This window comes from Nelumbo lutea, chromosome 6, assembly GCF_056320005.1.
Source record: "Nelumbo lutea isolate HS-2025 chromosome 6, American lotus-T2T, whole genome shotgun sequence".
Lineage (NCBI taxonomy): Eukaryota > Viridiplantae > Streptophyta > Magnoliopsida > Proteales > Nelumbonaceae > Nelumbo > Nelumbo lutea.
Window position 1 is genome coordinate 2569868 of NC_142689.1, and position 18476 is coordinate 2588343.

At 40.4% G+C, this 18476-nt stretch overlaps 1 protein-coding gene and 1 pseudogene across 5 annotated transcripts; one reads left to right on the forward strand and one right to left on the reverse strand.

The window, feature by feature from the left end:
• The first annotated feature begins 10863 nt into the window (after window positions 1-10863).
• On the forward strand, window positions 10864-13250 carry LOC148846822 (wall-associated receptor kinase-like 20; annotated as a pseudogene). The gene is made up of 3 exons (XR_016100214.1): window positions 10864-11781; window positions 11946-12008; window positions 12131-13250. The product of XR_016100214.1 is annotated as a wall-associated receptor kinase-like 20 (transcript).
• Window positions 13251-13403: 153 nt separating this feature from the next.
• LOC148846823 (aluminum-activated malate transporter 9-like) lies at window positions 13404-17844 on the reverse strand. 4 transcript variants are annotated; one of them, XM_088948097.1, is made up of 7 exons: window positions 17701-17844; window positions 17123-17500; window positions 16890-17027; window positions 16455-16724; window positions 16180-16316; window positions 15935-16081; window positions 13404-14115 (listed from the first exon to the last, which is right to left on the reverse strand). In XM_088948097.1, exons 2-7 carry the CDS (start codon window positions 17487-17489, stop codon window positions 13459-13461), a joined length of 1716 nt encoding a protein of 571 aa, XP_088804223.1. In that variant the 5' UTR covers window positions 17490-17500; window positions 17701-17844; the 3' UTR covers window positions 13404-13458. The 4 variants fall into 4 exon arrangements, with proteins under 4 accessions (XP_088804223.1, XP_088804224.1, XP_088804225.1 ...); XM_088948098.1 differs by having other exon boundaries at window positions 17123-17505; XM_088948099.1 differs by having other exon boundaries at window positions 17123-17505; window positions 17625-17780.
• Between the last annotated feature and the right edge of the window lie 632 nt (window positions 17845-18476).

The window sequence follows — 18476 nt, forward strand, 5'->3', positions numbered from 1 at the left end:
ACCATTCCGAATCAAACTAATGAAAGTGACCAATGTGTAGGAATATCTACACATACGTCAATATGATCTCAGGTTCACAACAAACCCATTAACATCCTTCTTTAGAAGAAAGTAGATTCTAACCTATGAGAGAGTTCCACCATGCATTTAAGTCCACACTTGAATTTCCCTTCTTTCTTTTGATAGTTTATGATTTTTACTTCTAAAGTTTTGAAAGGAAACTATATACTATAAAACTATGTGAAGGAAAGACATGCTGGATGTGTTTAGCATTGATAGTTGTGTTTAAAATGGTTTTAAGTAGAAATTGTGCACATATGAAATTTTTGCATAAAAAAAACTTGAAACTTAATATCAAAGTCCAAAAAATAAATAAACAAATAAAATAGATGTAGAAAGGTCACTAATTCAATCATTTTAACAAATCCCAATCTACAAAACAATAGAAATGCAAGGAAAAAACATTGATTATAATAATAGAGGGAATGAAGACTCCAAAATATTGATAAAAAACTAATGTTTTAAAAATTAATTGGAACCACATTTGCCTCCTAATTTAGAAGATCAACTTATTGAGATGTTATACATTAAATAATAAAAATAAAAATATAGAAAATTTTGTAAAACTTATAGAAAATTTAAGCATGCCTTTAACACTGTATTCATCATATTTAACAAAAATATGCATGAAAAGTAAAATTGTTGTTATTAATGATGGGAATGGATAAAATACCAAAAAAGGAACAAGAAAATTAATATCTTGTTCATGCCTCATTGACCTAACCAAATAGACTAGTAATTCAACCAATAAGGTCATCTGGTTATTGGCCAACTCAATGGTCTGGGTTAAAATATACTTATAAATTGTCTGTGAAATGGGTTAATCAATTGAATTGCTTGGTTTAGTTGCAAGTTACAAATAGTTACATAAACCACAAATAAAAAGATATAAAGATTGGTCTTTAGATTAAATGCAACAAATCCATTATTACACTATGCTTCAATTACTTGTATTTGTTACATAGGTTTTGATAAAAACATTATTATTATTATTATTATTATTATTATTATTATTATTATTATTATTATTATTATTATTATTATTATTATTGTTATTATCAGTAGTAGTATTTGAAATTATCACGTGCAACACATGTAGACATTTATAAAAGTGGTATTATAAAAGTGGCAACAAATAGTGGCATTCATCAAAATTCAAAGGGCGGGGAGGAGTGGGTTGATTGGTCAAAACTCTTCGAGTGTCATGCCTAAATTTTTGGCATCATAGATTTACCCTTAAACATATTTAGTTAAATAGTTAAGAAAGAAAATGCTTAAAATTCTGCTTCAAAGAATTATTGTTTAAAGAATGGGTTTTGAGTTGAAAATGACTTTTTTTTCAAGATAAATTTCTTTAAACTTCCAAAAATTAATTCTTAGAATGAGATTTATGCTTGGAGAAGCAATTAGTTCCATTGTTTTTAAAGGGTAAAATACAAAAACTTCTCGTGAAGTTTTTGATAATCGTAAAAACCTCCCCTATAGTTTCATTTTAATAAAAACCTCCCTTGAACTTCTAAGAAACTTGACAAAAACCTCCCTTTCATCACTTTTCCAGACAAAAAAATTAGACCGATGCACTAGTTTTTTTCCAAATACCCATTCTACCCTTTTGTAAATTATTTTACATACAAAATTACTAAAATAACCCTATTTTAACTCAACAAAAACATTAGAAGATGACAATTAAAGGAGGTTTTTGTATTTTACCGTTTTCAAAAACTTAAAACTAAGAGTGATTCCTAATATATATATATATATATATATATATAAAATGAAGGCTTTCAAGCTACAATCCCCACCATTCAAACACGTGGCTTTTTCAAATTTATACACATGGCATTTTCTGAGAAGTTACTATTAAAGCCCACATCCCACTACCACCATTCAAACAAGTGGCCTTCTCATTTTCTAGAAAGTTAGACACATAGCAGTTTTTGAGAAATTCCTGCTAAAGCCCATAACCCACTAGCAGGCTATTGCTCCCCACCGTTTAGACACATGACCTTCTCATTTGTCTAGAAAGCTAGATACATGGCATTTTCTAAGAAATTGTTGTTAAAGCCTACAACCCACTACCACCATTCAGTCCATTACTAAAATAAAATGTAGAAAATGCAAAAGTGGTTATCCACAACCGCTTTCAATCCATATTTTAATAAACATTGAAAAGTTATCTTTTAAAATAAATATTTCTTGAAAGTTTAATAATTATTTAAAATATTAATAAATATAAATTTAACATTATTGATTCCATAATATAAACTTAACATTACTGATTCCCCATACTTAGTACGAGGTCATTCACTAGTCAAAATTAAACAAAAGCAACGGATACCCAATGATGGTCCGAGGTCATGAAAGGGGTAAATTGGATATTAGGATATGGTATAACCTTGGGTGGTTTTCTCTAGGGTGTCAATCGGATTGGATTTGGTCCAATCCAATCCAGTCCAAAGTGAGTCCATTATAAATGGACCAGGTCCAATCCAATCCGATGAATATTTTGGACCATTTTGGGCTGGTCCAATTCAATGTCTGGACCATCTAATCTACTCAAATTTGTTTTAATTTAGATTAATTCTAACCCAAATCTGGTCCATTGACAACTATATTCTTATCTTCCATAAATGGACCAAGTATTGGCTTAATCCAACCCAAGGCAATATAAATCCATTATGGATGGACCAGGTCTAATCCAATCTAATAAATACTTTGGACCATTAAGTTTAGATTGGTCCAATTCAATATCTTATTAGTCCGTCCAATCCGTCCAAATTGATTTTGGTTTGAATGGGTCCAATCTAAAACCGGTCCATTGACACCCTACATAGAGTAGCCGCCATGGTATTTGTCACCCTTCCTTACAAACTACCTCAGAATTACTTCTCTTAAATCACTCTAAACGTAGCCTTATTTTTCAATTTCGGCATCTTGATCAGAGTGCTCCCCCACTCCTCCATGGATTGAGATGGAAACGGAATAATAGTCATTTAGTTATAGAAGTCAAGAGAATTGAAAGACGGGAAGTTCAACGGTTCTCCCATTCTAAACAGCCACAATCGTGGACAAACAACATAAAAAAAAAAAAAAAAGAAAGAGTAAATTATAAAGACCCCCTTTAATGTGTGATAATTACACATTGCACTTTCATTTCCATCAATTAATTTTAAAAAATATTCTCGTTCAGCTGTTAAAATTTTTTAAATCTCGAAACTATCATTTCTTATTTATTTGGAGGGTAATTGTCCAAAACTGCAAATGGTCTTAGATTGTCTTGTGGGAATGCTACTGATGCATAGCAAGAGCTGCTGGGTAGTTGATAGTTTTGGTATCGTGATCCGGTGCGGTCACATATGAAGTGGACGAGACTCCATTACTCGATTGTTTTGGAGAAGACCGTGGCAGTGGTAGAAAAGAACAAAGATTTTCTGAAACGGGGGAAGAGTTAGAACCTGGAACGGAAGCAGAATCATGAGGTTTGGAGGAAGGATGAATTGCATCGGAAGGCCAAAAGAACTAACCACGCCTACTAGAGCTAAAAGGAGACCGAAGGGAGTTGCAGGAGGAAACCGAAAGATAGGTAATCCATATGGTGAAACATGAGAAAGACGGATTGCTTAAAACCGGAAGAAATCGAGTCTACCCACACAACGACCGACGGACTCGTGGTACTGAAAACCTCATTAGAGGAGAAGGTAGTTGACTGGCAGACCCCTGAACGTACGTTAGCCAAAGGCCCCTATCAACTCAATCTGGAAAGGGAATAGACCGCCATGAACCTAGGAAAATGCCCCGTACAACCTGTCGGAGGTGAAGGTCGCTGGTTTGCCTGTGGATCGTGGTATCTGACGGGACATTGCTCGCTCGCTCGCTTTGATGCTGGTGACTGGGTGTAGACTGTAGAAGAACAAGGAAGAGCTAGAAAGGTAGGGAAAAAATAGAGAGAATAAAAAAAAAATTAGAAGGAAGAGAGAAGAGAGAATATCCAAGAAGATAAAGACAAATTGGTTTGCATTGCATTTGCAACTACTTTGATTTGCTTGCTGGTGCCTACTGGAGTTGGACTCGTTTCGTCTAATCTCTCCAAGACGAGTGACGAAGAAATAATAGAAATTCGGTGGAGTTCTCTTCTCTCAGCTCCAGTACTGCCCCCTTCTCCTATTTCGATCCAATCTATTAAGCCCTTTTTTGAAAAGTAAAAAAAAAAAAAAGAGAAAAGAAAAATCTCTCTTTTTGATCTCTGAAGCGTCTCATTTTACTTTCCAGCCATGAAATATCACCCCCTCTGCATTCTGAGATCTATTCTCTAATCAATGATCACGTAATCAATTTTTCCCTTTTTCTTTTTTCTTCCCATTTGTGTACTTTTTCTCTTTGAATCTCTTTCACCAATAGCTTGGCAGACTACGATGGAAATCCGGGTGTTTTATTTTAAAAAAAGGGTAAAATAGTAAATTAGCGATGTCTGTTAGTGGAGTTACCTGACATAGTGAATTTTGGATGTTTTGAAAAGTTATGGTGAGTTTGAGAGGATTCATAAAAAAGTGATGGTGGGTTTTGGACAATTACCCTTATTTGAATGATTTATGATTTGTTTAGTTTTCTAAATATAATATTGAAGTCATTTCGGTTGCTTTAATAGATTCTTACAGATTTTTGGCTGGATTTGATATTCAAATGCAATGGTAGAGGTTCCGCAAGGAGTGGATAATTTTTATATTTTAAGATGAAGAGAGGCATTCATGTCAATGAAATAAAACAAAAATTAAAAGCAAAAACCTATTTTCTATGTCAGTGAAATAATTCTTGTTATTTTAGTTGGTTTCATTTGGAGAAAAATGGAGGTATTTTTTGGTTAATTAGGACTTAAGAGAACTAGGGGATCAAAAGAAAATAAGGAAAGTTCATGTTGGCATTTTGGTAATTTAATGCATTCCATCAAAGTTTAGTGTCTTTGTCGCAAATGAAAGTTCAAGGGATAATTCTCACTAACTCCATAGTATAGGGGGTCTTTAGAGAAAATACAAAATAAAATCAAGAGTATTTGTCACTGACCCTAGGAGTGAGCAAATGGGTAGGTTCTATCCAAAAATGAATGGAATTAACTTTGAACCGACCATAAATCCACCCTACCAAATTTATTATAGGATAGGGTTTGGTTCCAAATTCTTAGAATCGACACCCACCTAAGTCGATTCCAAGGTCCTGGGATTTATCCTACCTGAACCGACTTGGTGAACCAATCTTGATTCGCCTTGTGGAACTTAACTTTACTTGAAATAAACCCCAAAATATTTTTGAGGATGTGAGATTTGAATGCAAGCACTCATTGTAACAAGGGCCATGGTCTCACTTGACCATTGAGTTATTTAAGTGATTTGATCTTTTGCTTTTATTTTAATATTTGAATGTGTATAATAAGTAATTAATATTTACAAAAATTAAATTACAATGATAAGTTTTGAGTTGTATATTAATATATTATGATAATCTATATATTAAATTACTTAATATAATAAAAAAATAATATAAAATTTAAAATACATATTATATTTATTGAAAATCAAGTTTTTAAAGAATATGTTTTATTTTTCTTGAAACGGGAGAATCAAGGAAGAACAAGTTTCATAAATAAACCCTAAAACCAATCCTAAAACTACCAAGGCTAGAATCGACCTTAAAATCAACCTTTACAGGATAAGTTTCAATTCCAAAAACTTCGAACCAACCCCTATAGAATACGTTCCAAGTTTTGCCATGGAACCACAACGACCATGCTCACCCCTAATTGACCCATAGTAGAATATAGCCTAACTAATTAATGAGGGACCATCAAAAAATAATTAATTATTTAATGGGGATGTGATAGTATGTAATGAGTTTTTTCGTTCTAGGTCAAGAAAGTATTTTCTTTTGGCTTCGTCTCAACTCTCACCCATCCATCAAACTGATCTCCCTAGACTTGTTTGGACGATAATTTTTTATATTGGAAAAACAATTTAAATATGTTATGTAAGTAGGAGGGTGGCAGAAAACGAGATGGGGGAGCCGCTTGGGGATTCTCGAGGTGCTCCTTCCTTTGCTTCAGTGGTTGCTTCATCTGCAAACCCCTTTCCTACTGTTCTTGATCCACCGACGGTGGATACCCCTTTGAAGGTGCCTTCGATCAAGTGGGGAGAACCTGTTGTACTGTTCTCAAAGGAAGACATTGAGAAATCTCTCTCCCCTCTCTAATCCACAAGAGCTCATCACTGCCTTGGATCCTAGACATGTGTTTCTCAGGTTCGAAAGTGAAGAGGAATACCTTAGGGTTTGGCTACAAGAGGTGGTTTTTGATAGGGACTACCTGCTTAGATTTTTGAAATGGATACCTGGTTTGGAGTTAGGGTGGGAACCTTCGGTGGTTCCGATTTGGATTTCTTTGCCTAAATTACCGATCAATCTGTACAGTGACAGATATTTGTGCTCAATTGCGCAGGTAGAAGGAAGAGTTCTATCCTTTTCTCAATATCGAATGAGAATCACAGCAGTGGGTTTGCCATCCCGTTAGCTCCTGTTGGGGCACACCAACCACCCACAATATAAAATCACAAGGTATTTGAAATAGCAATAATGAGAAGTCTAATAGCAAAAAAAATGATGAAATCCAAGCAAAGACAAATAAAAACAAGCATCACAAAGAACACAAAGATTTATGTGGTTTGGTTGTATTGTCTACGTCCATGAAAGAGTGAAACTTGTTCTTCATTATAAAAGAAAACTGAGAAACAATACAAGTACCTTATGGCTTGTAGCCCAAACCAGCCATTAACCTTTGTCCGTTCTCCCTTTCCTCTCAACCTGAAGAATAAAAACAAAAGAAAAAAACTCATTCTCACACCAAGAGCACTCTGTATTTTTCTCACACCTCTCCAAAAAACCTTAATCCTACATACAAAAGAAAGTTTTTATATGCAAAGTCTCTTTAGCCTAAAGAGGGACCACACCAACCGTTATATTAAAATTAATCCAACATTGTAAGATAAGACACAATTCCAACAATCTCCACCTTAGCTTATTTTTCAACCACTTTAGAGATATACTATTTGTGCCTCCACTTGTTTGCAAATACCGTAGACCTCCACTATATTGGCCTTATAAAATACCACAAGCTACACATAACATGAATCACTCGGTCCTGACTACACTTGATTCAAACAAAATGGCCAATGTACCTGTGTAACTGTACCCAACCTAAAGAGAAATCACACCAACCATTAGATTAAAATCAATTTAGTAGTGTTGTTCTTGGTTTAGAATGGTCTGAACTCGGTGAATTCACATCTCCCTATTGCAACATTAGATATTAGGCCAAAATCCCAACCAGGTAGAAATGTGATTGCTACCTCTCTATTTCTCTTTTATTTTTCCTGGTTTCTAGTTTAGTTTCCCCATCTTTCTGCTATGAAACGGTCAGGGTTGGGGGTGGGGGAGATAGAACTGACGAAGCTGAGGTTCCACTGAACCAATTCCAGTTCTTGTAACCTATAGGCTCTCACCCAATCTTGCATTTGTTTTCTTTAAAAGCTTTGTTTGCTATATAGTTTTTGAAAAGAATCTGTTAGCAGCGTAGAAACTGAGTTGTATCATAATTAGTTGTTTATATCTAAAACTGATCTCCCTCTTTCATGATCATTGGCAATAGATCAGATTTTATCTGTGTTGAAGATAATTGAGATTAGATCTCTTTTTATTTTTCCAATGGTTGATTCAGAGTGCTGACTTAAGCGTCGGAGAGTCCCCGCCGGGAAAATACCCCCGGGTCCTTTGATTCAGTTCTCGTAGGTCCCTCAGCTCCCGCCGCCTACAAAGGGGGAGGAGGAAAAGATGGAGTTCTCGCAGGTTCCTCAGCTCCCACTGCCTACAAAGGAAAGATCACCTCATGCAGAGGGCAGTCAGGTTGCGCTGCACCAGGGAGCTCCACCATCCTCTGAGTCATAGGCTACCTAGGAGTAGGGAGCTCATCACCAGGTAGCTCGCCACCAAGCATCTCCCCACCAAGGAGTTCGCCACCAGGCAATTCTCCACCAGGGAGCTCGCCACCAAGTAGCTCTCCACCAAGGAGTACGCCACCAAGCAGTTCTCCACCAGGGAGTTCGCTACCAGGCAGTTCTCCACCAAGCAGCTCTCCACCAGGGACCTCGCCACCAGACAGTTTTCCACCAGGGAGTTCGCCACCAAGTAGCTCATCACCAAGGCACTTCACCACCAGGTCAAATGACGAGGTACTTAGCCAAAAAAATTGATACACCACCAAAAATTGGTACGTGACCAGAAACAGTTACATTAATTGACGTCGTCTGTGGAAACACGCTACAAAAATCTAAGTTCTCATCCTACAAAAGCTAAGTTCTCATCTTACTAAAGCTAAGTCCTCACTTTTTAGAAATTGAAGATATCGCTTTGTAGTTTACATTTTTTATAAACTCAAAGACTTCAGGGAGCTAGCAGACTAAGTAGCTCTACCAACCTTACTTTCAATTCAAATAAAGCCTCATCAGTCCTCTCCACAAGGTCCCCCCTACAAAGATGAGCTCTTCGTGGCTTCCGCGGGAGATGGCAGCCAACAGACTACATAGGTGCCCTTACCAGTCGAGCCTTCCAAGGCTCCCATGTGAGCTGGTGACCTAAAGTTAGTAGTGTTGCCCTCGAAGGTCGAGCTCCTAGTAGCTTCTTTTAGGAGTGGGTGACCGACATTATGAAGCTGATGCAGCACAATCATAGCTCGGCACCTGGTCAACTCGGCACCTTGCAGGTAGCTCAGCACCTGGTCAGCTCAACATCTGGTCAGCTCGGCACCTTGCAGGTAGCTTGACACCTGGTCAGTTCGGTACCTCACAGGCAAAACCTACGGGCCGCATTACTGCTAAAGACCTAGTTGCCTCTCTAGCACGGGCAAAGTAAAAAAGGAGTAGACTACGAGTCACTCCCAAAGCCTACGGGCCACACTATTGCTAAATATCCAGTTGCTTCCTCAGCATGAGCAAAATCAGCAAAAGTGAACAATAAGTTGCCCCTAGAGCCTAAGGGCCACACTACTGAACTGGCAAAGACCTCCTCACCTTACTAGCAGCTCGCCACATACAGGCAGCTCCCAAAGCTTAAGGAATTGGATCAACACTTACTAGCTCATTGACTTACGGGCCAAAAGAAATCTACTCCCTTCGCTGAGTTACTCTCAGCTCGGGAGAGGGAGGCAAATGATGAGGGCAGATTTGACCCTCTAGTGAAATTGTGACACATGGCACCTTGTGACAACTAGGCAAACACCCAGGCAACAACTTACCAAGTTGGTGTCCCACCCGGGCACCGATCTAGCCGGCCTAGTGCGGCCTGGCGCGAACTGCACGTCGCCTACGGGTGGCCTGTGCCCTGCCTGGCATGGCCTGCGCACGGCCTGCGCGACCTGGCCGACCTGGATCAGCCTGGCACATGATCCGACATGGCCGACATAGCCGCCCATAAGACGCCCACCAATAAACTCGGCATGCATACCCCACAAGCTCGATAGCTCACCAAGGAGCTCGCCAAGGAGCTCGGTAGCTCACCAAAGAGGTCGCCAAGGAGCCAGGCAGCTCGACAGAGTTCGCCACAAGCAGCTCGGCATAGCTCCCCCGGGAAGCTCGCCACTTGTAGGGTAGCTCGGTACAGAAGAGTAGTTTGGCGTATAGCAGGAAAATCTCCTGCCTGACAACCTGACCCAGACACCGACCCGCCGACTGATGCAGGCGTCGACTTGACAACCTGGCCCAAACACCGACCCGCCGACTGACGCAGGCGCCGACTTGACAACCTAGCCCAGGCACCGACCTAGCCGCCTGACGACCTCGAGGAGTTCACCACGGTACCCTGGTTCTAACGGGATGTGACGAGTCTTACCGTTTGGAGGCTTTTCACCCACCTAACCTACGAGGACTCCGATATATAAAGACATCACCCCCCAAAGGGGGGAGAGGATGGAAAAATAGAGGTAATCCCTGCTCTCTAGCTCTCTCATTTCTCCGATATCATCTTCAATCTCTCTACAATTAGAGTGCTAACTTAACACGCCGGAGAGTCCTCGCTGAGAAAATACCCCAGGGTCCTCTGATTCTGTTCTCGCAGGTCCCTCAGCTCCCACTGCCTACAAAGGAAAGATCACCTCATGTAGAGGGCAGTCGGGTTGCGCTGCACCAGAGAGCTCCACCATCGCTAAGGAGATCGTCACCAGGCAGCTTGCCACTAGGTAGCTCGCCACTAGGGAGCTCGCCACCAAGCAGCTCTCCACCAAGGAGTTCGCCACCAGGCAGTTCTCTACCAGGATGCTCGCCACCAAGCAGTTCTCCACCAAGGAGTTCGCCACCAGGCAGTTCTCCACTAGAGAGTTTGCCACCAAGCAGCTCTCCACCAGGGACCTTGTCACCAGGCAGTTTTCCACCAAGGAGTTCGCCACCAAGTAGCTCATCACCAAGGCACTTCACCACCAGGTTAAATGACGAGGTACTTAGCCAAAAAAATTGATACACCACCAAAAATTGATACGTGACTAGAAATGGTTACATCGGTTCTGTTTGAACTTTCGAGAATTGGGAAATCACCAAAAGAGTTGCTTTGGTGTAGGGTTTTTCTTGGAGATAGAAATCACAAATGAAGTTCTGTTCTCTTTTTTATTTGAATTCTATAGAAGAAAATATCTTGGGATAAGGTGGGAAAAACTAACGGGTGAGGCTACCGTTACCGTTAGCTGTTATTAATTGACTTGAACCAATAAAATCCCCCCGATAACATCATCAATTGAAAAAAAAAAGTCAAAACAAGCAATTCCTTTGCTTGGGTTTTCTCTTTTTTGACTTTGGTCTTTGGGTAATGCCTTTACAAATGAATGCCGCTTCCGGCTTCTCCCATTCTTACGGGCAAAAACCATGTCATTGTCTCTTCTTCTTCTTCTTCGTGCAATTGCTTTGCTGTCATGCTTTGGGTGTTCCACGGCCTCGAAGCACTGCGGAGACTGTGGCACCACCACCGTACCATACCCACTCAGCACCGGACCCGACTGTGGTGACCAATCCTACAAGATACAATGCGATTCAGGCACGCTTCGATTCGACACACTCAATGGTTCATCCTACACCATCCTATCCATCAACCCGGAGGTCCAACGGTTCGTTATCAGCCCACCTAGTTTTGCCGGCAACAGTTGCGTGACCACCGATATCCGAAGCCACGGCATCCAGCTCAACAGCAGCCTCCCTTTCAACATCAGCAGCAGCAACACCGTCCTGTACCTCAACTGCTCCGACCTTGCACTGCAGTCAACGTTGAATTGTTCGTCAAGGAGCCTATACCACACCTACATCAACGATACGGCGGCGGCAGCTCCGTGCGTGGATGCTCCCATCTGCTGCACTTTCAGGACTGGCGGATCCACCAACTCTTACATGATCAGGGTTCGGGAGGGTGGTTGCAGAGCCTATCGAAGTTTTGTGAGTTTAGATGCTTCTTTGTCTGTCAGTAGGTGGCCCCAACCGGGGTTGAAGATACAGTGGGCATTACCTCCGGAGCCGTTATGCCTGTCGCAGGCAGATTGCAACGAGGGATCGAATTCCGCTTGCTCGCCGGACCCAGTCGATCCCCGGCAGAGTAGATGTTTCTGCAACACTGGGTTATGGTGGAACCCCATCATCGGATCCTGTGCTAGCAGTTAGTATTGCTTCATATCTATCCTTCTCCTTTTCCCGTCCAGATCCAGCAGTTAGTTTTGCTCCACATCACAGTATCACACTTCCTACTGCAAAGAACTAAGCTCCATGCTTTGCCTCCAAAACGGGAATTAATTAACTAACATCATTTCGCTTTTCGTGTAGATGTAATTTGTCAAGATCCCAGAGGTTGTGATCGTTCGACCAATCGAACTCCATTAATAGCAGGTAGAACATATACATCCATTATATTGAAGGCAGACTCTAACATGGAAGTGAACTGATGATCAAAGATATATATATGGTGGTAACTAGTGGTAACTAGTAGTAACTAATTGAAATATGAACAGGTGTGACGTCGGTCCTGGGTGCGACGTTTATAGTGGCTATCGTTGGCGTGTACAAACGGCACCGGCGAATCAAGGAGGCTCGGGAACGATTGGCTAAGGAGCGACAAGAGATCCTAAATGCAAATAACGGAGGCAAGTCGGCTAGGAACTTCACCGGCAGAGAAATGAAGAAGGCAACCAATAACTTCTCCAAGGACAGCGTTCTTGGCTCCGGTGGCTATGGAGAGGTGTTCAAGGGCGTCCCTACCGATGGCACAGTCGTTGCCATTAAGTGCGCAAAGCTTGGAAACACCAAAGTACCAATTTGGTCCTCAATGAAGTTAGGATCCTCTGTCAAGTGAACCACCGCAGCCTCGTACGCTTACTTGGATGCTGTGTTGAGCTCCAACAGCCCCTTATGGTGTCTGAGTACATCCCCAATGGGACTCTCTACGACCACCTACATCCGGGTGGACGGTCGTCCATGCTAACTTGGCGCAGGCGCCTCAGCATCGCCCACCAGACGGCCGAGGGTCTTGCCTACCTCCACTCCTCCGTTGTGCCACCTATCTACCACCGGGACGTCAAGTCGAGCAACATCTTACTAGACGAGAAGTTCAACGCCAAGCTCTCAGATTTTGGACTATCTAGGCTTGCCGAGATTGATCTCAGCCACATCTCTACCTGTGCTCAAGGGACTTTGGGTTACCTCGACCCTGAATATTACCGGAATTACCAGTTGACGGACAAGAGCGACGTCTACAGTTTTGGGGTTGTATTATTGGAATTATTGACTGCACAGAAAGCCATTGATTTCAAAAGAGGAAATGATAGTATCAGCTTGGTAGCTTATGTGAAGCAGAAGCTGGAGGAGAAGAAGTTGATGGATACCATTGACCCCATGCTCAAGGAGGGAACAACCCGCCTTGAATTGGAGAGCATGAAGGCATTGGGCCTTGTGGCTATAGGGTGCTTGGATGATCGGCGTCATAATCGGCCTTCCATGAAAGAAGTTGCAGAGGAGATAGAGTACGTTATGGGTATCCCTGTAGGAGAAGTTTCAGATGCACTTGAGCTGAGATGCATCGTACCTGCTTGATAATTCCCGCAGTTATAACAGAGTTATTTAAAAGCTTCTATACAATCAAGAACTGCCATTTAGCTTAGTTTCGTCTAATCAATTCCATTTCATTGTTAGGACTACTTCACTATTTCACAGTGGATAGTGACACACTGACACTCCTTGGATCGATCATTTTAAGGGCTAATTAACTACGCTAATCAATCAATGACATTCAAAGACGAATTGTATCTCAACTCTTGAATTTGTAAAAGCTATATAATCTGATTCAAATCCCACCTATCTCTTCTGGCACTAGTGGGTCAATGGAAGGTTCATTAAAATTGGCTTCCTCACTGAGTTCTTTGAATGAATCAACAAGATTTTGAAGCCTTACAACGAACTCCATTAGAAGTGAAAAAAATGTAGCCAAAGACAATGCACTTGCACTTTCATATGTGGATGACTCTTCACTAAGCGCCATATTAGAATTGAGTGAGAAACGTGAAGGCCATGATATCTGTTTCTTGAACATATTTTCAGATAAATCATCTTCTAGCAGTGAGGTGGGAGCACTCATGTTAGTGTTGTGAGCATTCCAGCTCTTTGATAGTTTGACTGATCTAAGGTCCAGCACAGTTTCACTCAGTGACTTTGCCAGGAACTTGGTTTTATCATCTAGATCCTCATCGGTGTCCTCTGGGTCTGACAGGACTTTTGCCCTTCTTCCAATCTCCCATTTGGCTGAGTTGACGAGAAGATATGATTTTTTATCGATCTTCTTTTGCAATTCTTCTGCTGCCTCATGCACTTTGGAGAGAATGTCACCAGGGCTCAACTTCTCCATTTTATTGACCTTATTGCCAAGCTCACGCAACACTTTAGCACCTTCAGTACCTACCCGTTGCAGCTCGCTGTTGAAGGCCAGTCTCCTTTCTGCAGGGGCCTGTAAATTTGAACTCTTAAACAAGATGGAAATTTGATTTTAATTTCCACTAGTGCAAAAGTTGGAAACACTGTGTTTTGAACAGCATTAAACCTTAAAAGACATTGTGCATTATATAAAATTTAAGAAACATTCGAATGTCTTGGTTCCTAAAATTTTGGGAAAATTATAGTCAGTGCCGGCTGTACATTTAAATTTATGCTGCAGGTTGGATAAAAAACAAAAAAGAAAAAAAGAAAAAAAAAAACTCTAACATCTGGGTGTACATTTCAAAATATAAAAACCCACACAATGTCATTAAAGGCTTACGTGGTTGTTGCCAACATAGAACTCTTAATCCATATTGAACACAACAAAAAGTTTATACCAAAATCAAAACATCTATCTCTAAATCCCTTTGTCTCTCAATTTCCCTCTCCCTATGTCTCTCCCACTCCCTTTGTCTCTTGATCTCTCGCTCCCTTTGTCTCTCTTGCTCCCTCTGCCTCTCAGTCTCTAGCTCCCTTTCTTTGTCTCTCTCACTCCCTTTGTCTCTCCTACTCCCTCCCATTTTCTCACTCTCATGGTCATCTCTCGATCTCCCGCTCCCTTTGTCTCTTCCACTCTCTCGACTTTAGTCTACAACCAAATCAAAATCTCTGTTTTTCCCTCTTTCTCTCTCTCTCTCTCTCTCTCTCTCTCTCTCTCTAGATCTCTCATTCTCCCTCAATCTCTATTGTTCTCCCTCAGTCTTTTTCCTGCTCCCTCCCTCATCTCTTTTAATTTTTCATAGAAACTTATGCAGTATTGATCAGACTATATAAGTTATAAGTTAGTCAAGGGAGCAACAACTTGTACAATCAAGTTATAAATTTCTATCAAGTTGGTGTAAATTTCATAGTCAAGAGTTTCTTGTGAATTTTTATCAAATTGGGCTGAGAGAGTTAGAATCATACCAAGTTGGTCTTATGTTCTTTAATATGGTCTAAAAAAAGAACGAGAGAGGGAGCGGGAAAGAAACTAGGAGAGAATGATAGAGATTGAGGGAGAAGGAGAGATCGACCGAAAGAGAAAATGTGGGAGAAGGAGAGATAAACGAGAAATAGAATGAGAGAAATTGAGGGAGGACAGTAGATTGACAGAGAGGGAGAGAGTGAGAGAGATTGACTGAGAGAATGTAAAACCCTTTTCTCAAATCACATAGTCATTGAGCAAGGAGAGACAACTGTGAGAGTGTGAGAGAGTGGGAGGGAGATTGAAAGACAAAGGGAGTGGGAGAGAAAGTGAAAACCCCTTTTTTTTATTTTCAAATAATCCGTGCTGTGTCCAACATGGATTAAGAGTCTCATGTTGGCAACAGTCACATAAGCCTTCCAATGACATGGCGGGGGTTTTTATAATTTGAAACGTACAGCCTGTTGTTAGAGTTTTATTGGTTTTTGAACCAATCTGCAACATTATTTTAAATGTTGAGCCAGCTTTGACTAGAATTTTCCCTAATTTTTTTGCATCATAAAATTGCACCACATTTTTTCTAATCCAATTGAATTCTTTAAAGTAAACATTGTTATGCTCAATTACCAAAAAAAAAAAAAAAAGAAAATCATCTGATACATAGTTCGATGCCTATGGCCTATGGGTGTAAACTAACAAAAGAATTCATTACTGATGCAGTATGGTCCATGAGAAGAAATGCCCATGCATGGGAAATTATAACAAAATTTCATTCTGATATGATTGCACAAAGGAAAGCATCCTTGAGAGATAAGGTACTGAAAATGGAGATGTATATTCTTGAAAAAGCTACTAACAGAATTTGTAAAGAAGAAAGCTTAATCACCTGTATTTCAGAAAGCATAGATCCATGCAAAGCCATGACCATGAATGCACAATGCCTCAGTGCGTCACTCACTTTGACATAGTTCTTCCATGGATATTTGAACATTCTATAACGTCCGTGGGGTGGTTCCCAGATGGCAAAACCTAGCTGACCAAGCGATAAGAACAATCTAACATGAGTAGATACTTCCTTTCGTCCAAGGAGTTGCAGGTTGCCATAGATAATTGCAATAAAACCATACATACCAGGGTATCTTCCTGGTTAGTAGAGTTTACAGCTGATCTATAGCCGCTATATGCTGGGTCATCATAAGCTTCGTAGGTGAGAATTTTTGAAGGTACCCTGTCATATTCCACACATTGCAGATATCCATTGACGCACCCTGTCAGGTAAGAAACGTGGAGAATTCAGTTGAATTTGTCGAAACAATGGAGCAGAGATATGGGAATAATATGAAATGTTAACAGACTTGAGCATTCATATAACCCGTAATGGAAATATGGAAATTCATCCATCTCACCTTCCAAAGAAGTAGCAACATTCATGAAATTTTTTACCACCAAGTTGTGCAAGTCGTCCCCGGCCCAAATTGGGTATACGAAAATAGTTACAGCCAAACAAACAACAGCTCCAAGGGCAATGAGCAACAAGCGACTTACCGCTGTGTCGAAAAATTCTTTTATTGTTTCCCCAGATACCATTATGCAACAATATGTCAACAAAAATACACGAAATCCATACTCGTATTGCTTCATTGGTGGGTACATTTTCACGAAGTTAACACAGAATGCTGACTACCAGAAAAGGAGCCAAAAACAGCAATCAAGAGAACAAAAACAGAGGTGTTAATACCCAGAAGAAAAACTAAATAAGAAAAGAAAGATGACATAAATATAAAGACAGTTTCTTTCTAAATTAATCTAAATATGGTAGTATCGAACCACTAAAACAAGACCTGTGATAAGAATACTGATAATAATGAAGACTTCTTCCAAGTTTCCAGTTAATATACATAGCTCCGCCATGACCAGAGCGATGGCTCCAGCGGAGAATGTTCCCAAACCACGATTATATCCTCTGCTAAGAGTAGCTCCTGTGAAAGGATTCAAGCCACCAACTTTTAAAACAAATTATCACAGATGATAAATCCAGTTACAGCATCAAAATTAACAGGCAAAAATGCATTACCTACGCTAAACTCGAAAACAACAACGACTGTCATAATCGCCCAAACAGAGTTTTGACTGAGATCCTTGAACAATATGATAAGTGAAATGAGCACCAGTGCCAGTCCCATCTTGGCTGAGGATATGATTTTTCTTGGGTCGGAACGACCGAAATTCCATGCCTCAAAAGCAATCTGTTGCAGCCATGTCCATAAGTTGGTAATTGTTTCTGTCGTAAAGTTACTACACCAGCATCTTGTTCTTCCATCATGTCCGTCCATGCTACCCAACCCAATTTCTGAATACCCTTCCTTCAAGCTCTGGGAAAGCAGCCTCTCCTTACTTCTCTGTGCAAAATAATACTTAAAGGACCTCATCTTCGGAACCATCTTTTCCTCCCCTGTTCTTCAATGAAGTGATAAAAAAGAGCAGAATAAACAGTCAAGACATCATATCGAGACAGAGCCAATGAATTCAGAAAAGAAATTTGAGATCTTTGTGCATTCATATCAGTACTTATCCACCTAATTATCTTCACAGAGTGAGAAAACTAAAAGGCAATAAATTCAGAACAGAGAAGAAAAGTTCCGAGCTTCGCACTTTCAAATCAAGCTTCAAACGTTTGACGCAAGAAAAATAGCTAGGACATTGAAGTGAATCGATACTCAATAGACAGATCTGATTCGAATCTTAGACAGCATTATCAATTTTCTGTGTGTGTACGAGAAAGAGAGAGAGAGAGAGGGGGGGGGGAGAGGGAGAGGGTTGAAAAGCCGTTGGATTTGGCTTAAGTAACTAGAAACCAGTTGGACTGGTAGATTTGAAAATTTAGAAAGGTAGAGGAGGATCAGCCCCCACAACTTCCCAGCACATCCCTGCCGTGTATCTGAAACATCTTCCCATGATGATGATATCATCATTTCTGGTATATCATCAAGAGATGTTCTCAATACACAACGGGGATGTGTTGTGGTGGGGGGCAATCTTATGGGGGCCGAAGTTAAATTTGAGGTGGGTAAGGGAATAAGGTCCATTAAGAATTGTGATTTAGAATGGACGTCAAACTCGGGATATAAGGCCCATTTAAGGGTCTGGACTCTGGAGCTCCTATATTTTGCTACGTTCCAGACTTCAAGGAAATCCTTGTAAATCATTATATTCAGTGTTTTAAATACTGATCCAGAGGCTGAACCCTTTTTGTCTCTGGGTGCAAGTGAAAAGTTCACTTGTCAGAGTAAAAAAAAGGGGGGGGGGGGGGTTCTTTTCACAAAAATAGCAAATATGTCTTGAGAATACATAGATCTTGAAAAGTTATCCAAAAATAATAAAAAAAATCACCCCAAATAATCAACTGAGTGCAAAGTTAACCACCTGTA

Excerpts from the sequence above, each read along its gene's own strand:
- LOC148846823 (XM_088948097.1), bottom strand. The coding sequence starts at position 17,489 with ATGGTTCCGAAGATGAGGTCCTTTAAGTATTATTTTGCACAGAGAAGT. Across the intron at positions 16,317-16,454 it reads TGTTGCTACTTCTTTGGAAG|GGTGCGTCAATGGATATCTG; the intron begins GTGAGATGGATG and ends CTTACCTGACAG. Across the intron at positions 16,082-16,179 it reads CTAACCAGGAAGATACCCTG|CTAGGTTTTGCCATCTGGGA; the intron begins GTATGTATGGTT and ends TCGCTTGGTCAG.